Source organism: Gadus macrocephalus, chromosome 1 (genome assembly GCF_031168955.1).
Source record: "Gadus macrocephalus chromosome 1, ASM3116895v1".
In the NCBI taxonomy this organism is placed as follows: Eukaryota; Metazoa; Chordata; class Actinopteri; order Gadiformes; family Gadidae; genus Gadus; species Gadus macrocephalus.
The window spans coordinates 11506810-11528912 of NC_082382.1; the positions used below are offsets into that span (position 1 = coordinate 11506810).

Sequence of the window (22103 nt, forward strand, 5' to 3'; positions counted from 1 at the left end):
ATCAGTGCTTTAATTTAATCTACATCTCCATTTATTTATTTATAAATAGGGCCTCCTTAATAAGCTAAACCCTATTAACTTACTAACTTAGACCTACTTACTGAATCAAACATTTAATCATATAATTACATCTCAGGTTAGCCACCACTTGCAAACAATTACTATCCAGCCACTAGCAAAACGATAAATAATTTATCAAATCTCACAGCAAGGCACCATCAATATGAATATTAGGACCACTAAAGTGACAGGGCTTGGGACTTAATGAAATCAGTGAAGGTGTATATAGTTTAATTAAATCATCACCGGTAAAGTTATGTCATGTTCACATGACAGTCCAACCCCGGAGGCCTTTTGAGAGGTCACTCTGTTTGGACAAGAACCAGTTGGCAAGAGGCTGTGAGACAGTGAAGAGCACAACCCCTTTGCCATGCCTGTGTCTGTACCAAGCATTTCAAAAGGAAGAATAAGGAAGCAGGTTTTCCTTTACATAAATAGGACATTTTGAAATAGAGATCCAAATGTGCTAATTAAAGCAATAGCAATCCAACATGGTTAAAACAGATTTCTTGTCTCACTCTCCTTTTGCTTTTCAAACCATTTTGTCCGGTGCATAGTGCAGCATTTCACAGCAAGCATCATCTGTGTTAGACTGTGCTAACACTACCTGCTACAGTGCCACAGTGGCACAGTAGTATACTGCTACTGCATTTAGACTATAGTCTGTGCAGGGAGAGGCTAGTGTCTGGTCTCGTCCTATAGGACCAGGTGCTTGAAAGGGGTTCTTTGTCACACTGGAAGGCCCAGTATTTCCAGGGTCACGACATTCAAGGAGCTCCCCCTCATTCCACATACAGGAAAGAAACTGCTGAACCCTCTCTTGCAGACATTGGCCCTCTGCTCTGCGTTTCATACCTCACAAACGGGTGCCTGCCCCCCTAATGGGGACTGGGGCAACAAATTACTTCTACGGTGGATTTCCTCTCCGCTAACTAAGCCAAATTATGTTAAACCATGCCTTTAAATATTCCTGACATTGACTAAGTAATGGTTGCCACTCAGGTAGCACACAGTAGGCCTATGCGTCAAAGAAAACTGATTTGTGTTTTTTCTATTTAGATGTTGATAGTTATACCCAGCTCACCATTGATCCTGCGTATGAGGACCGAAAGCATTCAAGTGCCGCTAGTACACAGCTGAATCAATAACCTGCACACTTTGGACAACAAAGGAGCACAAAGTGTCATTTCACACCACACTATTCTCTGGGTCTATTCGCTGTTGCCTGGCAACGTGATTAAAGATGGAGGGGAAAGCCGAAGCCGAGACGTTTTTTCCCTTGGAGCTCATACTTCATGGTGATACTCGTTTAGTAAGATAGATCTCACTGTAGGATAGTTCAATAGGAGAAGGAAAAAGCTATCATACAGCTATGATGATGGATGAATCTAAAGCAAAGGAGAATTCTCTCCAAATTGAATGTATTCTTGAATGACTGCGGAACGGGGATGGTCGTAGAATGGATTGTGTAGATTGCACAGATGACAAAAATAAATGGAAGGCGGAACTAGTAGCAACACACCGGAAAAGACCAGTCTTGAGTTTCAAAGCCTCAGCTTAAAGGTCTGGCTTGGATTTTAAATGAAAGACTTTGAGGATGTTGAATGCTAAAAGACCTAAATCCTGCCGCAGGGACACTTTCTCTGACTCTGGGGAGGGCGGAGGGACAAGCAACCTTACTCAGACTCATTCAAACGTATAGGCCCATAGGGCTTAAATGACAGAACGTTTGGCTTTGGCATGGTAATCCATGCTAATCGGCCCTAGCGATACAGCTGCAATAGCAGCAGCAGAGGTGACCTGTCCGGTCCTACACTTCCCGTTGCTCTGACTGCGCGCAGCCATCTCCATCTCTCTCTCTCCCTCTCTCCCTCTCTCCCTCTCTCCCTCTCTCTCTCTCTCTCTCTCCCTCTCTCCCTCTCTCCCTCTCTCTCTCTCTCTCTCTCTCTCTCTCTCCCTCTCTCCCTCTCTCCCTCTCTCTCTCTCTCTCTCTCTCTCTCTCTCTCTCTCTCTCTCTCTCTCTCCCTCTCTCCCTCTCTCCCTCTCTCTCTCTCTCCCTCTCTCCCTCTCTCCCTCTCTCTCTCTCTCTCTCTCTCTCTCTCTCTCTCTCTCTCTCTCTCTCTCTCTCTCTCTCCCTCCCTCCCCACGGCCCACACAATAGAGCTCTGTGTGGAGGCTGGTGGAATGCAGCGAGATGGCAGGGCAGTGGGGATTGCCGCACGGTGTGGACGAAGAGGTGGTGGTGGTGGTGGGGGGGATACTAAGGAAGGGTGTGGAAGGTAGGAGGATGAAGGAAGGAGGAGGTGGTGGAGGTGGAGGTGGAGGTGGTGGTGGATGTGGGGGAGCAGGGCAAGGGGCGGGCTGGACGGAAGGGAGGGGTGGCTGATCTTTGCTGGCTGTAAGGGGCTACAGAGGCTCCAGGGGTCTAGAGGGTGTCTAGGTTTCCACACGGAGATCTCTCCCCAGTGCAGAGCGGAGTGGATGGGCCCTTCTAAGTTGTGTCTGTGTCCACCTGGATACGAAGGAGAGCAGAGGAGTGGCTCTAGCGGCCCACGGCGTCTCATCAGCCCAGCTGTCTCCACCTAGAAACCTATCAGACTCTAATTACCTATTACAGTCTGTAGCTGATCTGTTAATAGCAATTTAGGATTTTTCTAATTGCAGTTAGAATAATACATTACGCCACATGGCCGGCGACAACAGTAATATTGTAAAAATGAAAAAACGGATGAATAAACAGTTGTAGGAAAATACCTAGTTCTAAATCAAAGGGATAAATGAAGCCACTTGTTGGAGTGTATTTATAGGTCCCGAACCAAGACTTCATTTACAGTGCCAGTTTGTAAAGGGGAAAGCACTCCCACTAGTGGAAGTGTGGGCAAACGGTAATTCTATAATGAACTTGAATAGTAGCTTTATATCTGTCATAAACTATCATGAATGATCCTATGCCACCATATCATTTAGCAATTTTGATTCTTTAAATTAATAATTTAAGGTACTTTCCAAAGTAGGCCTACAAAACAATAATTATGGCTTCTCAAAGTGTAAGCAATTCACAGTATAAGATTTCAGATATTTTTTAAAGAAAGAAAGACAGGCAGAGTTGAGTTAACTTAAACATTTATTCACAAACTTGAAGCTTTGAACAATGTATGCATTTCAAACTTTGGTTAAAGCTGTTTAAAAATTACCTAAACCTGGTACAGGAAGTTCGGAAATCTAAAATGTAATTCCCTGTCTGAGATGAACAGTGTACATCTTATCTTATCAAAAGGGAAAGCTTGATTAAGAGGAGTAGAACGAACCGAATTAACCACAACCTGTTGGTCGAAAATCGACAGCCTATTTACCTGCATCTTGGGATACCAACGTCTTTACAGTATGGATCACAGAATAACATTTATTCTAATGACCCAAAAACACAATTGAACAGCTTTCAACCACCTCATCTTGCTCATTCTAAACTGGCTACTCCTCCAACCTTATCCCTGAACCTCAGTCTCCTGAGTCTGAATCAAGGCCTTTCGCCCTGCGGGTCTCTCTTCCTGTGTGGGACGGTGGTGGTGGTGTGGGGGGGGGTAGTTTGTGTAGGGATGGGGGTAGAGGGGGGAGGGGGGGGCTTTTCACACAAGATGGACGCCAGGGGGGACAAAGCTAGCATTCATCGACCCAGGAATGAAAAACATTTTCCTGAAGAAAACAGAGAGGCTACAAGCAGCAGAGGTAATGCCGAGGGGCCATGGGGTTAGTGTGCACACCGGTCGGAGAAGGGGCGGGTTGGGTGTGGGGGGATAGGGGGCGGGGGTCCGTGCCTACAGCAAGACCAAGGGGGGCCACCGGAATAAAGTGAGTGCTCATTTATTCGCAAACCAAGCTTTTAAAGGGATGTCTACCTTTCCAACCATGCGTGAAAAGTTAATTCACACATTCTAAATGAATGTGCCTACACGAGAATGGCCTACAGATGTAGGTCTACTGTACATCTGTATGTTCGGTAATATGAGCAAGGTGGATCTTCTTAACTGGTTCTATCCCAACTGTTCCCAACTCAATACTGTTTGGACCACAACTGCTTCTAAACTATTTTACTACCCTCGACTGTTTCTATCTCGACTGCCTCATTTTTTCCCCCTCGAACCAACAGAAAAATCAATCGGCCCGATTGCCTCCTCTGAGTGCATTTGATTAGAAAAGAGGCAAGTGGAACCTTTATGGAAACGTCTGACGTCTACACAATTTATAGACAGTTGGCAGTAATAACAGGCTGATATCCAGAAAGACAGAAACTCAAATCATAAAGTAATTAAGTTAAAACCTCTTCCTAGCCGTATACCTTTTATATTACACTAAAGCACTGAGGTATAGCAAAAGCATAATGGAAGTAGCCTAGTAAGTAGGCCTAAGCTAGACAAACAGATAGACCAAAGCTTCAGAGGGGGCCGTGGCTGTGAGTTCTGGGCTCAGTGTGCCACCTACAGACAGCAGGGAGAGTTGTATTGCTTGTGTAATAGCGCAGTGTCACCTTTTGGTGTCGCAATGTAACTGCTGTTGTTTTTAGACCGTAGGCCGTGCTACTGCTAGTAGTTATCCTTTTTTCTCTAGATTTCCTGTCGGGAAAATTATCATGTTAACAGTGCTGGTCAAGCCATACATTTTTCTTTTGTTTCACGATTTTATCAAAATTGTCAAAGTTGTGGAGTGAATTAAAAACAGAATAAGCTCATATTAATAACAGATTTAGAATAATATTGTTAACTTTTTCATTCCTGAATCGGTATATTCAGGTATGAAAAAGGCCCCCATTAGCCTCGGACACGTTGAAAGCCTCCCACAATTATTGACCAATCAACGATCGATGCCAAGTGACGATAAACAATTGCGCCATACGAGTCAAGTGTAGCAATTTTAGGGGTAATCAAAACAGTCACCTCCCAAATTAGACTGAATATGTTGAAATATTAACAAAAATTTGCTGTAAGGCTTTTCTCAGATGAGAATATGGTTTTCCTTTTTTTTATTTTGTACCGAATTCGGCCGTAATATGGAAGCGAGGGCTGGGCTCTGATTGGCTGGATTTTTGGACAAGGTATGGCAAAACGCAAAGGTGAATGTAAGACAGGATGGTCTCATGATCCTACTCATGGTGGGGTTCAAGGAATATCATAATGCAATCTTTGCTGTTGGATAGGGCTACTGGCATAAAATGTCTAAAATCTCACTAACATGTGTTCTTCAAAACCACGCCCCCAAGCAACTGTTCCTCACGTCAGGAAGCCCCCGCCAGTTTAGTTCATGACCAAAGGCATCTGATGTCACTTTTACTACCGCCACCACCACCACCACTAGTTCTCACTGTCCCCTGCACTTTCGTTCTGCTGGTACTATTGAAGTGACCCCTTCGCACAACAATGCACTGCATTAAAGGTCTAAGGACCACTAATAGAGGGATTCTTCTGTTACTTAAAAATGCTGGAAACTCTGCCCGGGTTGGCGCTGAAAACACGGCGTTGTACAGGACACATCCCGGGCAGTTGTTCTGGTGGAGCTCAGCATCGCAGCTCCAGCGATCCTTTCATCAGACGACTCATAAAGAAGAACAACGGGGCAAGTAGGTTATTGAGAATGATTGGACGTTACTAATGATACCAAAAGGTTGGTGTAGTTATGTGTAAGGTACTTATGATTTGATAATTATTGATTAAAGCTTAATGATGAAAGCTGATGAAGTGTCACTTTTTCAGTCGATTGTGTTGTTGAACAAGTGAGTAGGCCTACTTGGTGATGTTAGGAACAGAATGTGAGGATGCATGCCAGTTCATTTATTTAACACACCAATATGTTGCCAAACAGCCTTCTGTATCAATACAGGAGCTGTTTACTTGTGCTGTCCTCCTGAACACGGTGTGTGCTGTTTATACAGAAACAGGTTGATACATGGCCTGGAGGACCTGCTCTTCTACACCATCACAGATGGCAAAGACCAAATCCCCCTGCCCCAGTTCATTTCTGTAAGTCCATCACACATTTTGCTATATTTATTGTGTGTGTGGGTGTGGGTGTGTGTGTGTGTGCGCATTCAAGCGTGCATCTTATCGTGTGTGTGTTTTGTATGTGTTGTGAATGTCCAAACACATTGTCCTAGAAGCCAATGGCAACGCATGGATGCCAATCATGTGTAGGTGATTCCTACACACACATATACCTAAATACAATCCGATTGGCCCAAACTGAGTGCAACAGTAATATTTCCATCTGCACATTAAGGTAGTTCTGAAAATGGGAATGCAAATCCAAAGTATTTCACTTAACGAATGAAGCATGATCACAGGTCACACTACTGACACACACACACACACACACACACACACACACACAGTCTTCCATGCAACATTGGTTGATTCTTATGGGAGAACATCAAAGGTTAGTTAATGAGTAAATCAGCAGGGCTTTCCACAATGAAGGGTTGTGGAATGGTTTAATGAATGGTTGTAATGAAATAGGGTCATAATGACATAGCTGCCATCAGGTAAAAGTTTAAATGATAAAAGCCGTTTGAATTTGTTGAAAACATATTAAACAAACTTGCTATAAAACAATGAAGGTCCAGCAGATGAAGCTCTGCTGGACATAGTGCTGTTTACTAATGTGTGGTAAGCTGGTAGGTATGTTGTCACACAGCATTTTAGCTGTGCTCTGGACTCATGCACACACAAGCATTTAAGAGGTGCAAAGTAGTTCAACCGCACTATTTGCACCTGGCTCTTAAGTCACGCATCCACTGTGTTGCCAGGGGTCCATTATTTACCATTGGGATGACTGCAGCTACCCCTATTTTAAACCCCAGAGAGGCATGTTGTTGTGTTCATCCTACCCTGTTAATACAAGCCCTGACTTCAAATCTTTTAAGCGGCTCTTCCTGAAGTGATTTGGTTGTTTGTTTTGTTTTATGGCCGCATATTACCTTTAAAAGGAGGCAAATGGCTTCAAACCCCTGAAAAGGAAGCTTGATTAATGCACGACCATGGCTTCTGTGGTAACGCAGCCATGTGTGTATGAAAGAGCAGCTCTAGTAGAACTAACCTAGGTAAACACTGATGGATGGTGATGACACCGAGGAGGACCTGTGTTTGTTCAGGAGACCATGGGGGAAACTGAGCCCACTAAAACCTGTAGCGTGTAGCGTGATCACTATTAGAGAATACGGTATAATAATCATAATAATTATATATACATATATATAATAATCATAATAATTATTATGTATATATATATATAGACATTTGATGTGTTATTTGGTGTGTGCGTGGATGAGGGCTGGTTGAAGCAGCCTCACCTGGCCCAGGCTGATAGCCTCTGGGGCTGGGTGAGGCTGCAAACCTGTTGCACATTTGGTCAGCAATGTGCACAGGTTAAACCAGCCATCGCTGCATGCACTTAGACAGTAATCGCCTCCATGGCAACATGGAGCACCATCGTCTTGCATCATTTTCTGAATTGTGTTGTGATTTTTAACATCCCCCCCCCCCCCCCCTGTGGCCTGTGTTTGGAAGGGACCAGAAAAGTCCCTTCCAGTGTTTTTGCTACAGTATGTAATTCCTTTTTTTGAACAGGTACGGGCACAGTTAGGAAATTGGTCTTACAAACGTCATATACATTATGAGACACATTATAAATAAGTTGTCAACGATTTTGGTTGTGCCCTGCGTAGAGTGAGACCTTCTTCTACATGACATCCTGTTTCTCCAAAGAACAAGCATGTCATCTGTGCCTTTACTTCTTACTAACTTGGAGATCATGCCGAAAACGAAATTCACTAATAACCTAGTGTTAAATCAATAACGATCCACCGGGACAAATATTGAGACACCGACCAACGGGTCTCGCTGACACACGGCCACTGAACATGACCAACCCGTGACACGCACGTTTGAGCCCTCGTGGGAATCCGTCATTGAGCCATGCAGACCTGCATGGAAATAGCCTGGATGCCAAGTGACTGGATCTATCCTGGGAGGGGAGGGTCAGACTCCTGCAAAGAATGAGCCCCGAAATAGACACACGTGTTGTCATGCACTTCCTGTCAACATGGGGGTGTCAGAAGTTGAGCTAACTAGTTACAGTTCATCTCACGTCCGCTTGGTTCCACGTTGTGATTCGTTGGTCAGCATGACTCCCTCCTCCACCCATATGTCCGCCCTGTATTCATTATTCATGATATTATCTTTATTTTCTGTTTACCTTCCCCTTGTCATTCCTTAGACGACGGTCATAAGTTTCCTTTGCACAATCGTCAAAGCTTTTCCCGACCTCTTCTTACTGCTCACATAGTTGATGTACTTGATTTCTAAATGATTTTCGTTTTCTCCTGAATGGCTCTAGGCCCTGAGGAAGACGGGCCTGCTCACCACCGACCCGAGGCTGCGCGACTGCATCAGTTTGATCCGCCAGTTCAAAGGGGAGGCCAGCGGACCCGTCATCATGGACCAGAAGCTCTTCAAGAAGTCAGTCGTGTTGTCGTTTGTGTGGTGCGCCTCTAAACCCGGACTGTCTTGTGTGTTTACATCACCCTGTGTTGGTTCAACAAACTAATCATAACTAAAAAGGATCTAAATTCATCAATCTCATAAAGCGATGATTCTCAACTAGTGGTTCCAGAAAAAAGGCCACGCTTTAATCTTTAGAAAGAAGCCCATGCATGTTTCAATGTTATTCCGGTTTAACTGGCAAACTATTTCATTGAATTCAGCCCCAATTGTGGAAGCTTTCTGTTCATATTTTCAACAGTACATGAAGGAATTGTTGAGTGCCGCAATATTTTTTTTGTTGGGTCGTGACATGATGCGTAATGACACATGGGGGGTCCTCAGGCTAGACCAATTGAGACCCACTGATCTGTAAGTGAGCTAATGCAGCCGTGTCAGGGTTTAGTTGACCGGGGGTTCTCTGGGGGTCAGTGTTGTCTAGGCTTCTGGCTGATCAGGTGCAGCGGGTTATATGAATCCAAGTGACTGATACTGTTTTAAAGCCAACAGCTGCTCAGACCCACTCTCACCCTGTAAGCAGATCAGGGCACGCACACACGCACGCACACATGCACGCACGCACTCAGGCACGCGCACACACAAACACACACACACACAAACACACAGTGGGGAGGATGGCTCAAGTATAGTCGGTAAAAAGAAAAAGCATGTGTTTTCCTTTCAACTTCAGACGTGCCAATTATATAAGCAGGTTCCGCTCAGCTAATTAGAGTCCTAGAATAGAAATGAACTAGAATCCGGGTTGGAGTCCCTGAGAAGGGACCAAGTTCCTTTAGGTCGGGTTGGAGTCCAGACGTGGGTACCAAATTCCTTTAGGTCGGGTTAGAGATCTGATCTTAAATACATTGCAATTTCTAAAATGCTGATCTATTTTACTCATTTCTTTGCATATGTTTTCTTTTACTTATCTATTATTTAATTTTATTGTATGACAATGTTTACATGTGAAGCACTTTGAGTCTGCCTCGTGTATGAAAAGTGCTTTATAAATAAAGTTGCCTTGCATTGCCTAATTAGAAAGGTCTCACTCTTCCCAGCTGCTATGATAGCAGTATCATTTACTTTAAGGCCTCAGGCATTCATCCTGTTGGATGGTAATGGCGGTAGGTTAGTGTAGTGTGAACTAACTGGAAGCTCATGAGTCTGCACACACTCACACGTCTGCCTGGCATTGCTGTCTTCGGACAGCATTCTTAAAGAATAAGTTCCCTATAAATAGCTAGATGGAAATAGTGAAGTCTATCTTTATTTTATTTCTACAACGGTTGTTTACAAATACTAGACTCGATCTTAATGTCCTTCTATGTGTCGTGTGTTGTGTTCCAGGTGTATTGGCAGCAGCATCATACTACTGACCCAAGCCTTTAAAAAGAAATTCATTATCCCAGACTTTCTGGAATTTTCCCAGCAGATCAATAAGCTGTTCGACAGTGCGCAAAAGCAGGACTCAGGACAAGTGAGCACACACACACACACACACACACACAGACACACAGACACACAGACACAGACACACAAACACTAACACAACACACACACACACACACACCCCTCTATTCATCCAGCGCCTTTATAATATCACTGCCTTTCTATTTCTTGGACAGGTAGCCGACTACATTCCCCAGCTGGCCAAGTTCAGCCCCGATCTTTGGGGTGTTTCTCTATGCACAGTCGACGGGCAAAGGTAAATGAAAACTTAAATCGGCACCGTCAACAACAACAACAACAACAATCATCATCTCATATTTCATTATTATTTTTCGTTCATTTTTCATTTTGCACATTGAGGGAGAAAAAAAACAGACAACCTGGCCCGCTCTCCCTGACTGTGCGGCTAACACTCATCCCATGCATTGGTGTTGCTCTATATGTCCTCCTGCCGTGGCGTAGACATTCTGTGGGTGACACCAAGGTTCCGTTCTGTCTGCAGTCATGCATCAAGCCTCTCGAGTATGCTATCGCCATCCACGAGCTGGGCTCGCAGCACGTGCACCGCTACGTAGACAAGGAGCCCAGCGGCCTCAAGTTCAACAAGCTGTCGCTCAACGACGAAGGTGAGGACGAAGGGCGGCCATGGCGTGCTTTGGAGATAGCTTGATTTGTCCTAGCGCGCCCGGTATTGACGAGATGTACGAGGTGGGAAGGAATCTGTTGTTGTTGTTTTTTATAAGGGGGTTAAGGAGGTTAAGGTTGAGCCCCTCCCAGTTAGTAGGATTCGCAAAACAAAATAGCAGTGTTCCGTCCACCCCTACTGGCAGTTCAACCTTTTGAGCTGAACTTTCGTAGCTCGGATGGCTGGGGGTCCTGAGTGGGGGGGTTTGGGAGTGCTGAAAGCAAGATTCTGGTAAACAAAGAGAGATGTGGGCTGGCCAGATTTTTTTTTATTTGTAGAATATATCAGTTATAGAATGTGATTTTATTGATAACATTTATTAAATCAATATCACTCAGCATTGACGAAAGATATATCCAGGTTATTTTAAGCTACGAGCTGGAGGAGTAGTGGGCTTCACTGAGCTATCCTTGAATGAATGACGTTGTTGTTGTTGTCATTAATAAGTTATTTTACAACAATGGGAATAAACCCAGTGTTATTGTTTACATGAGTACCCGTGTGTCAATGGCGTAACCATTTCAATTTGTAAAAAAAACGTCACTTTTTTCCATTATGGCAGCAGTTTAGCAATGAATCCCTAGCGGGCCCCCTGTCCGGCTGTGATCTCTGTAGTTAATGGCCCCTGTGCTTTTCACTCACTAATTACCTATTCTCCCTCCTCTGTGCAGATAAGCCACACAACCCCATGGTGAATGCCGGAGCCATCGTAGTCAGCTCTCTAATAAAGGTACAATCAAATACATGTTCTGTTCAGGCGATAAAATAATGAGAATCATGACCAAGTAATGGCCGGTTTATGTGAATGAAAGTCAGACCAATGCACCATCTTAATATTAACACAGCATGGCACGAAACAATGGGCCTCTGACAACTATGCCACAGATACCCCATGCTGAATATTTACAGCACAAATTCTATAGATGGAAAGATATCAAATATCAACAGAGCTAACAGAACACAGACATCAAAGTAGAAAAGGATGGCATGGTTTCTATCTTATCAATATTGACAAGACATTTGGCATAATTTTAAAACCTAGAACATATTGTTGGAGGGTATATTTTGTTTGGGTCGGCAAGTCTTTAATGCTGAGTTCCCCTATCTCGCTGCCTGTCCCTTCCAGCCCACTGGACAAATAGGGCTCTTATCATATGTGGGTCAGGTTCAGCATTGCATGGTTTTGAGTATTGGTACTGACTGTGCTGGGCGTGTGTGTAGGTCTGGCCAATTGAAACCCAGGACATGACAAGGTGTGTGCGTCAATGATTGTCCTATAATACAAGCTCGCACACACACATACACCTACACACATTGCAGAAACAAATGTCAAAAAAAAATTGGATTGAGTTTTCTGTGTGTGAAGTGACGCAACTGAACCTCTTCTTCTAACTTTAGTCAAAGAACATCCTTAAAGGTCAGGGTATATTTGATATTGGGAACCTTTACCAGTGTGCTCATTAAATTCAGCGCTCCCCTTCCCTGCTTGGACACCTTACAACTTGGCAAAGATCATAGCACTGAAATTCAAGCAGAGCAATAACCTCAAGTTTTAAAGACATGTCACACAGTTAACATGTGCTTTGCCGGCTGACAGACGACGCTGAACCGTCATACCCGCATGCCCCCCTGAGAATAGCTGCCAAGGCTTGACGTCAGAGAACACAAACACTGCCCTCTGTAGGACGAGGGAATGTTTAACCTCCAGGGTAAACTGAAAATGTTTTGTTTTTCTCTTTTGACAGCCTGTTTCAAAGAAGGCCGAGAGGTTTGACCATGTGAGTACATACCTTTCGATTTAGAGAAATGTCTAGGCCTTTTAATATACTGGAACAAGCTTTATTTTTTATTTTTCTACCTAAAATGCAACGCAGTCTTTTTGTGTCATCATTGCAGGTTATGGAGTATTTGAAAAGAACAGCTGGTGGAGAGTTTGTGGGTTTCAGCAATGCAACGTGAGTGTTGGTAACTGTCAATTAACATACCAAAATTCCTCTGGTCTTATAAAACAAACCACTTATGACTAGGGCTGGGCGATTAATCGAATTTTGATCGCGATTTCTATTTTAGCGTCAAACGATCACAAAACGAATATAATCTAATTTTCGATTTTATTTTATTTATTTATTTATTATTAAATGTTTTATAGAAAGTTTTATCTAAAGTTTTATGAACAGCTGGATACATATCTCTAATTTTTTTTTTAGATTTTAACATTTCCATTTTGTGTATTTTTTAAGGCGAAATTTCAAAGTTCACAAATGCAAAGTTTTTTTGGAGAATTATGCTGAATAAATATATCATGCTTTCAAACTCAAAAATAATCGTTTGAATAATCGTGATTTCAATATTGACCAAAATAATCGTGATTATGATTTTTTCCATAATCAAGCAGCCCTACTTATAACTTTTAACTCTACAGATTTCAGTCAGAAAAGGAGACTGGAGACCGGAATTATGCAATTGGTTACTATCTCAAAGAGAAAAAGGTGAGTGCAGTTTGTTTATGTATACGTTGATGGCTGTTGTTAATAATTTAACATAATGTTTAACATATTAACTTTGTATGCTAACTGTGCCATGAACCTCTGAACCGTTGTTCTATTGCAGTGCTTTCCAGACAACGCAGACATGACGGCCGCCCTAGACTTCTACTTCCAGGTGAGAGGACAGCGCGCTTTCTGACATTTTGACCTATAACCTCCTCTGTATCTTTCTTTGCTTTACTGAGTGCTGCTTGCCTTCCTTCTGTTCACCCTTCCAGCTCTGCTCCATTGAGGTGAACTGTGAATCAGCAAGTGTCATGGCCGCCACATTGGCCAACGGGGGCATCTGTCCAATCACAGAAGAGCGTGTTCTGAGCGCAGGGGCTGTCCGGAACACCCTGAGCCTCATGCACTCTTGTGGCATGTACGACTTCTCCGGACAGTTTGCCTTCCACGTGAGAATCCCACAAATTATTTTGACAATTTTGTTCCAGATCGATGTAGTTCCAAACAATATTACACGAAGATGTCCATTTTTAATTCGCTCATTTCCTCTGGTAGGTGGGCCTGCCTGCTAAATCTGGTGTCTCTGGTGCGGTGCTGCTGGTGGTTCCTAATGTAATGGGAATGATGTGCTGGTCCCCACCCCTAGATCGCCTCGGCAACAGTGTTCGCGGTATTCACTTCTGTCAGGTCAGATACACATTTTGACGTTCATTAAAATCTAATGATAGAAGTCCATAATAACATGGTTTTACCCTTTTTTATATATATCGTCAATTCTACATGCTTTTATGATATAATTTCAATGCTTACTTTTTTTGTTATGCAGGAACTGGTGTCATACTTCAACTTTCACAACTACGACAACCTGAGACACTTCACCAAGAAGCATGATCCGAGAAGACGGTCCGATGATGACCCAGTAAGACCTACACAGTACAATGTCTCCTCTCATACATACGCATACTGTATATTTCAGGGCTATATGTATGGCACAGTACTGATGTATCATGAACCCTACTCAGCACCATGTTTGCCTGTCCATTCCTCTCAGCACAAGTCTGTGGTCAACTTGATGTTCGCGGCCTACGGTGGGGACGTCTCGGCTCTCAGAAGGTCAGTGATGTACAACCTTAAATATCAACAGGAGTTCTGGTGAAAGATAATCCACCTACAAGGTTTTCTCCTTGGAGGTTTGTCATTCAAAGGGCAGTTGGGTAGACAGTCCTGCCTGTTTGCCCTCCGTCACTGAACCTCTCTGTGTGCGTTGTCTATATGTTCTTCTCTCCCCCTCCCTCTCTAGGTTTGCTCTCTCTATGGTAAACATGGAGGACAGGGACTATGATTCTCGTACTGCCCTCCACGTCGCTGCTGCCGAAGGTAGATCTTCGTCAATATATTACTATAAATAAGAAAAAGAAAGACTGTCTGTATTTTCGTTGAAAGGCTTTGTTTTTTTTATATTGTGTTCATTTCTTGCAGGTCATCAGGATGCAGTCGCGTTTCTAACCGAAGTTTGCAAAGTCAACCCGCAAGTAAAAGACAGGTAATTTTAATTTAATTATCGAATCATCCCTGGGTGTAACGCTGTCTTGACATTTTGAACTCTTAAAATGTATCTTGTGTGTCTGGTTAGGTGGGGCAACACCCCTCTAGACGACGCCTTGCAGTTTGGCCACAGTGGCGTTGTTACCGTGCTGCAGGAGTACCAGAAGGGGTACTCTGACACAGAGGCCCAGCCTGAAACTGAAGAGCAGAAGGCCACCTTGGACACCGTGAAGGTTGTGGTCTGAGCCAAATGAGAGGCCGGGAGTGTGATGGAGCTTCTATTCTGTCCAGCATTAAATACCCGATGCAGTCATCAGGGGCAGCTCAGACGATGGTCGGCCAAAGATTATTTGGGTACGTCTTAAATTAGGAAGTCCACATTTAGGGAAGTGTGAGGCCTCCCAATTCAGAGATTGTACATTGTGAATTACTTTTGTATATTGGTTAAAAAGGTTTTAGGAAGGAGGGGAATTACATTTATTAGCATGGCTTTGCATACTATGTCAATGTGTTTGATTAATTTCTTTCTTTGTTAGCAGACTTTTAATGCCAAATATCACTGATGTAAATATGAATATGCTGCTTCATTCATTTGTTTATTTATTCCAGCAAGCATTGACACTTTCTATTCAGCATGGATTCATGATTTCCACCTTGTTGGTAGGGCTCAACAAAGCTGTGATTTGTAAATCTAAATTATTGGAATCCAATATGACTTACTTTGAAATCACAATGTAAATGTGGTAATAAATCTGATTGTCAGAGCATTTCCAATGATATCTTTATTTGTCATCGTCATATATAGTGACAATTGTATACATAACTCTTGTCGGTTAGCCATCCCTCCCTCTAACAATCCACAAAAATATTGTTTTTCCTCACATTGTTTTGATTGGTACTACATAAGCTACATACATAAAGGCATACACAAAAATAGCTTTCACACTGGATGGCCTGAGAATGTATGCATTTCATAATGGTGCAACACATTGTGAACACACTGGACTTGTATTGCTACTATAAAGTGTGGTGCACAGATTAGTAGCCCTATTCCCTAACCCTAATTGTTTGTTTGAAATACTGTCAAACCAGGTCCCCTCTTTATTATCATGAGCTCCAAAATTGAAATGACTTTTGAATCGTATGAACCCGTCTCATATTCACATCACACCAAGCTCTCTGGCTCCTCCAGGCCTGAGTGTGTCAGCAACTCCCCGTCCCAAAGTCCAAAGGCCGGACACAGAGGGCCCCTGAAGCGGCCCCTGATGCTGTGGATGATCTTATGTCTCTCAGTGTCCACCAACGCCAGGAGGCCAGCCTCGTAGTCCAGCAGCACACCGACGCGCTCAGGCTTCCCGACGAGCTGCAAGGGGACCATCTTGTTGCTGGTCATGGCGGACCACTTCCGCTGGGCGTAACCAAACACCCAGGACGCGGTGTTGGTGCCCACGCAGTCTTCCCGGGCCATCTTTGCCTCGGCCACGCCCAGGCGGAACTCTTGGGACTTTTTGACCGTCACTTCCCAGTAGTGACGGCCACCCGTTATCTTCTCACTGCCGAACACCACGGCCCAGTCGCGGAAGCGCTCGGGGTTATCTTGGACCTTGCTGGGGTCGAGGCCCAGCATGCGGTAGATGACCCCAGTGTCCTTCTTGAAGAGGTCCAGACTGCTGTGTGCAGTCCGCTCGTCCAGTCTGAACTGTATGCCTGCAGTGAATCACAACAAGGCAATGTTCATGCTTTTTTTTTACGTTTTAGTTGTTCATGGGTATAGTGAATAGGTTAAATTATTTCCTAATTCTTATGGTATATCCATATATAGCCAGACATATAAAAACATGATTAAACGCGTATAATAAACACGGTAGCCATTGGTGACATTGACTGTCGTCTACCCACACAGTGAACTGACCCAGGACCCTTGATCTGGTCTGTGTGTTCAGTGTTCCTCTGCACACCACTGACTGGATGGTTGTTACCTAACAATGTCTTTGGTTTACACAATATATCTGTTTAAGCCTAACAAAAACGGTTGTTTCGTTTTTTTTTTTTTCTTACATCTAATGATACTTAGGGCGAAAACGAAATATGAGCTCATTAATATGAACAAATTTCAGAGAAAGTTAAATTTCTTCCGTATTCCGTATGCATGAGACGGGACGGGGGGCGATCAAGGTCCTCGGACTCGGAGACCCTTAGATGCCAAAGACGAATCACTCACTATTTCCAGTTGATCTGGATATATACCGCATGGTTGCGGGCAGGGATGAATTCCGCGTGCATTTGACTGACAAGGAGCCAATAATTCGTCCCGTTAGTCGAGAGAAATGTGTTACACTTGCGTGCAGCGCCATTTTATTTCTCGCTTGTGTTTTCTCGGAGCAGCTGCATATAGAACTGCGCCCCGGAGCCCCCTACCGACCCGGAGAGGAACCACAGGGGCAGAGACCAGTGTTGCCAGATTGAGAGACCCGCCGAATCAGAACCACGGAGAGCGTTTGTTGTCTTCCGCTGCTATTGTTTAATCGGATTGCACATCTTTGGTGAGCCCTCAAGAGGCAGGAACAAGCAGAACTGACATGTTTTAATTATTTGTTCATATTTCCTTAGTTTATATCTATATGTTAATTTAATTGATCTGTATGATATATTTTACAATTTGCTGCTGTTCCAAATAAACCCGCATGCCCCCGGCGTTGTTGCCCATCCAACATTTTATTTCGTGCATTGCCCATACAACATTGTATCTCGTAAATGATCCCCTCTAAACTCCACAGTTATCTCAATAATTCCAAGCCCCTCTATAGCCTATATGGGCTATTCCATGTGTGCGGACAATGTATGAATACTATAACCATGAGCTTAACAGTGAATGCCAGCTAGACCATTCGTCACACACACACACACACACACACACACACACACACACACACACACACACACACACACACACACACACACTGGCACTCCCGCTCGCTCCAGGGCTGCCGGGCACAGACGCGCTCACGATGTGATGACAGACACAGCAGCGACGTTCAAAGATACCAGATCGGTACCTGATCGTCACCCAGAGATCCGCGAGCACCACGGATGACGGTATAGAGCGGAAACCTCATGTACATGTATGATCTAATAGTTATGCGTTTCCCACTCGTTTATCTGCGCTCAGCGAGGGGACCTTCCGATGGACTAACAGTCACAGCAACAGCTACGATCCAATAGACGATCCAAACTACTTTTCTGCCCCTTTTTTGGACTGGCAATTAAGGAATTCCGGACAATTAGGAGATCCGGGAGCGACGGGACCGCAGCCCGTTGCACGGAGATGGACGGGCGCGCGTGGATCCCGTTCTCCACAATGACAATGAATTGTTGTGTTATTGTTTTGATGTGATAGAGTCGAGGGCTTTGAGGTGGTCGGGGCATTAAAACGTGGGGAAACTCCAAGGACTATTTTTTAGAGTGAGTCGTTATGATCGTTGGGTCGCAGCTCATCCCTGGCGCGCATCCAAACGTTCGATGCCCGGTGGAGGAATAGCTAATCGCTGGGTGTATGCGGTGGGTTATGCCACAGGTGTATGAGGTCCGGTTTACAATTCGGATAACTTCCCCTATCGAGTGCACAAGTATGGCGAGACTATAGGCTACCGTGAGCTATGTAGTGGAAGACATTCATTTAAGTTCTGGATTATTTTTAATTGATTTGAGAATTTGGAGAGGGATCTTTTGCAATTTAGTGGAAAATGGATCTAAAAGTAGATTCCGAAGAAATGGACATCCGTCAACCTCCCTCTTTGGAGGTGTTCTCCCGCAACTCGACCCTACACGGAATCTCTCACATCTTCACCTACGAACGCGTGTGCGTGAAGCGCTGCCTGTGGCTGACCTTCTTCCTCAGCTCCCTGGCGTGTCTGCTCTACGTGTGCGTGGACCGGATCCACTTCTATCTGGAGTACCCACACGTCACCAAGCTGGACGAGGTCACGACCCCAATGATGGTGTTCCCAGCCGTCACATTTTGCAACTTGAACTCGTTCCGCTTCAGTCGCGTCACCCGGAATGACCTGTACCACGCGGGGGAGCTGCTCTCACTCCTCAATCAGAGGTAGGCCTATGCTTACCTTGGATTTCATTAAATACCTATCTGGACCAATCGAATAACTTCATCCACCATTGTGCTCTCTTCGGTCTTCCTTAACGTTATTTCTCCTCACCGAGTCCACATGCACCATCACACTTCCAATTAATTAGTGTGGTCCGAGCATCATTCATTTCTTCTAAAGCATGGGCATTAAAGATGAAGTCAACTGCTATAAGTCATATGGGTGCAGAAAGCCAGGCTCAGAGTTCAGGATGGTGGGGGCACACAGCAGCACGTATCACACAGGAGGCAGCCTCTAAAGGGAGTGTGAGCCCTTTGCATTTCCTCATCAACTAGCAGCTGCTTCGTAATGACAATCTGCTTTGATATTATTAATTGAACAGTCAAGCCTCAGGAGCTTGCATGATGGAAAATAAATCATGGTTATTAAAGAATAGACAGCGTTCAGATTAATTGGGGTGCTCATAGTCCTATATACATCCCTTGACGTACATATTAAATGAGCCACAAACACATGGCTGTTAAAGGAACTGTTTTGTCGTGTCACGGCCAATGTAAGAATGATAAGGCAACCAAAATCTGGTCAGATGATTCATCTTGTTGAGAAAGAGAGTTTCATAACATGGGATCTGAAATGCTTGTCAAGTACATAATAGGTATTATAGGTATCCCCTGCATCATTTCCTATTTGGGATAGATGTCAAATAGTCTCTAACTCATTGTTTAAAAGTAAACAAAATGTGGGGGAGTGAGGTAATGCTTAGTAGCAATTGTGAAGACACCGTTATAGTGTATATATACATTTAACAATATTGTTATGTTATTTTCCGCCATGATTTGATACCTGTTTAGACTTTCACTCAAGTAAACACACCGCTGTTTAGAATTCAGCACCTTTCCTATCCCATAAACACTTTAACGATTGCCATATTAAATCCAGGTGTGAACAGTTTAGAGATAGGTGGGTCTGTGAATTATGTTGTGCTATAAAGCTTTACGTATACCAAGGTGTTCAGCTCAAGTACTCTCTAGCCAGCATGCACCCATACAGGAGGGTGTTTGTTGCATTGGGTGTGTGTGTGTGTGTGTGTGTGTGTGTGTGTGTGTGTGTGTGTGTGTGTGTGTGTGTGTGTGTGTGTGTGTGTGTGTGCGTGCGTGCGTGCGTGTGTGCGTGCGTGCGTGCGTGCGTGCGTGCGTGCGTGCGTGCGTGTGTGTGTCTGTGTGTGTGTGTGCGTGTGTCTGTGTGTGTGTGTGTGGGGGGGGGGTATGCGGGTGGGAGGGTGTGTGCATGTGACTGTGTGTGTGTGTGTGTGTGTGTGTTGGTGGCTGGGTGGGTGTCATTTAGTGCATGCTTGCGTGTGTGTGTGGCTGTGTGTGTGTGTGTGTGTGTGTGTGTGTGTGTGTGTGTGTGTGTGTGTGTGTGTGTGTGTGTGTGTGTGTGTGTGTGTGTGTGTGTGTGTGTGTGTGTGCATGTGAATGCGTGGGTAAATGCCTGTGGGTGTGTGTGTGATGAATAAAAACCGTCCATCTCATCAAGAAAAAATGTATTTTTACAATTCAAGCATTTCTTTATTATCAATAAAAGCATTGTATCCAGATTATGGATACTATGGATAACCTATGGACACGTGTCACTGAAAACAATGGGATAGCACATTGTCCATATTCCATCATTATGGACCAACATTCATAGTCATACTCCTGGCATCCATATGGAAATACCCACAAGCCTCTTGGGAAAGTGAATGTTCTGTAAAAAAATCCTATTCAGCTGTTTTTGGAGAGCCTATTAAAATCATGCCATGTTATTAATAGCACAGCGGGAGTGAAGGGAGAGGCTGGAGTGTGTGTGTGTGTGTGTGTGTGTGTGTGTGTGTGTGTGTGTGTGTGTGTGTGTGTGTGTGTGTGTGTGCGTGCGTGCGTGCGTGCGTGCGTGCGTGCGTGCGTGCGTGCGTGCGTGCGTGCGTGCGTGCGTGCGTGCGTGCGTGTGTGCGTGCGTGTGTGTGTGTGTGTGTGGGTGTGTGAGCGTGTAGTTCCCATTCTTCTACGCTCTGCTGTAGTTGACCACAAGTCAATCGGAAGAAACACTCCCAACACGCCTCCTATGTTCAGTACTCTGTAGGCTGGCTGACCCTAGTGGGGTTCCTCTACTCCACTAGCTCTGATCTGATGGATGAAAAGACAAACCTATTATGCTGCCATCTGAATAAGCCACACGGTTGAATGAATTGTTTATTTGTTTTTTAATTACTAACCTTACTTTTATTTTTTTTCTAGGGTAGGGTTACGTTAAATAAAATATATCATATTTAAGATTTTTTATATAATTTTTATTATGATGTTATAGACATTTGTTGTGTTTAAAATGTATAGGATCCCATTCTTCAATAGCTAGACAGGGTGACAGGGAGAATCAGTGTAACCTGGACCCTATTTTTAGATGGGGACAACTACCTTTGAGATCGGTCTAGTATTGAGCGAGAATGCTGCCGCCATAATCTGCAAATAAAAATGGACTGCAATGTAATCCTTTGAGGCAATAGCGCTGTGTCAATGTACCTCCTCTAATAGTGTTGGTTTTTATCACTGACATGCTCAGATTATATTCGATCATGATGGAATGGATCCCTGCAGAGAAACAAAACGTGTTTCTTTACCTTTCGCTTGATCACGTTCTGTTTGTTATTTGGTCGAACCAAGTCTTGCTCAAGGCAATGTCTCTCTCTGGAATCTCGTTGATTTGTTGTTTCAGGATATTTCCCTATTGTCGTTACAATCTCAACCGTCCTTCCCCCAAATCTTTTAGATAACGCTAAACTACGCTTTCCGTTATCTAACACAACAAACTCCTGCAACTCCTATTTCCTCCTGCAACAACTCAATTTAACTCTCATTGAGCGAGACTTGGTTGGACAAGGAAAGGTAAAGAAACAACTTGAATTCTCTGTAGGGATCCTTTCCATAATAATATAATGTAATTGGAGCCAGACGGTGACAAAAGCAAGGGGCACTGTTGCCCCTAAGGATTACAATGCAGCCGGTTATGGGGGATTACGGCTGCATCGTACCTGCTGAACACTGGATCAATCTCCAAAATCGTTTTCCGCATTAGCCCTTCATACCCGAAATGATCACAAAATAGACTTGAAGTTAAAGCGTTGTCCTTGCACTGTTTGACCACATACAACAGCCCTCGCTCTATCACCTCCATACAAACAGTATACAAGGACACTCACTCCACTCTG

The 22103-nt window shown here is 44.1% G+C and overlaps 3 protein-coding genes across 5 annotated transcripts in view; 2 read left to right on the forward strand and 1 right to left on the reverse strand.

Annotated features, from left to right (window-relative positions):
• Positions 1 to 5325: 5325 nt before the first annotated feature.
• LOC132472690 (glutaminase kidney isoform, mitochondrial-like) lies at positions 5326 to 15523 on the forward strand. 2 transcript variants are annotated; one of them, XM_060072447.1, is made up of 18 exons: positions 5326 to 5671; positions 5984 to 6071; positions 8443 to 8564; positions 9933 to 10062; positions 10211 to 10290; positions 10497 to 10660; positions 11391 to 11449; positions 12465 to 12497; positions 12616 to 12674; positions 13142 to 13208; positions 13330 to 13380; positions 13484 to 13660; positions 13767 to 13898; positions 14038 to 14130; positions 14263 to 14324; positions 14512 to 14588; positions 14691 to 14754; positions 14845 to 15523. In XM_060072447.1, the coding sequence occupies exons 1-18, from the start codon at positions 5472 to 5474 to the stop codon at positions 14999 to 15001; spliced, it is 1815 nt and encodes a 604-aa protein (XP_059928430.1). In that variant the 5' UTR covers positions 5326 to 5471; the 3' UTR covers positions 15002 to 15523. The 2 variants fall into 2 exon arrangements, with proteins under 2 accessions (XP_059928430.1, XP_059928509.1); XM_060072526.1 differs by lacking the exons at positions 5326 to 5671; positions 5984 to 6071; positions 8443 to 8564 and having other exon boundaries at positions 10537 to 10660.
• Positions 15524 to 17151, reverse strand: spryd4 (SPRY domain containing 4). The gene is made up of 2 exons (XM_060072642.1): positions 16978 to 17151; positions 15524 to 16463 (listed from the first exon to the last, which is right to left on the reverse strand). Exons 1-2 carry the CDS (start codon positions 17108 to 17110, stop codon positions 15922 to 15924), a joined length of 675 nt encoding a protein of 224 aa, XP_059928625.1. The 5' UTR covers positions 17111 to 17151; the 3' UTR covers positions 15524 to 15921.
• Positions 17152 to 17664: 513 nt separating this feature from the next.
• Positions 17665 to 22103, forward strand: part of LOC132472893 (acid-sensing ion channel 1-like) — a 31073-nt gene continuing 26634 nt past the window's right edge. The window contains exon 1 of one of the 2 annotated variants that reach the window (XM_060072764.1): positions 17665 to 18861. In XM_060072764.1, the coding sequence (XP_059928747.1) occupies positions 18500 to 18861 (362 nt within the window). In that variant the 5' untranslated portion in view covers positions 17665 to 18499. The remainder of the gene's footprint in view (positions 18862 to 22103) is intronic. The other variant, XM_060072843.1, reaches the window with a different exon arrangement.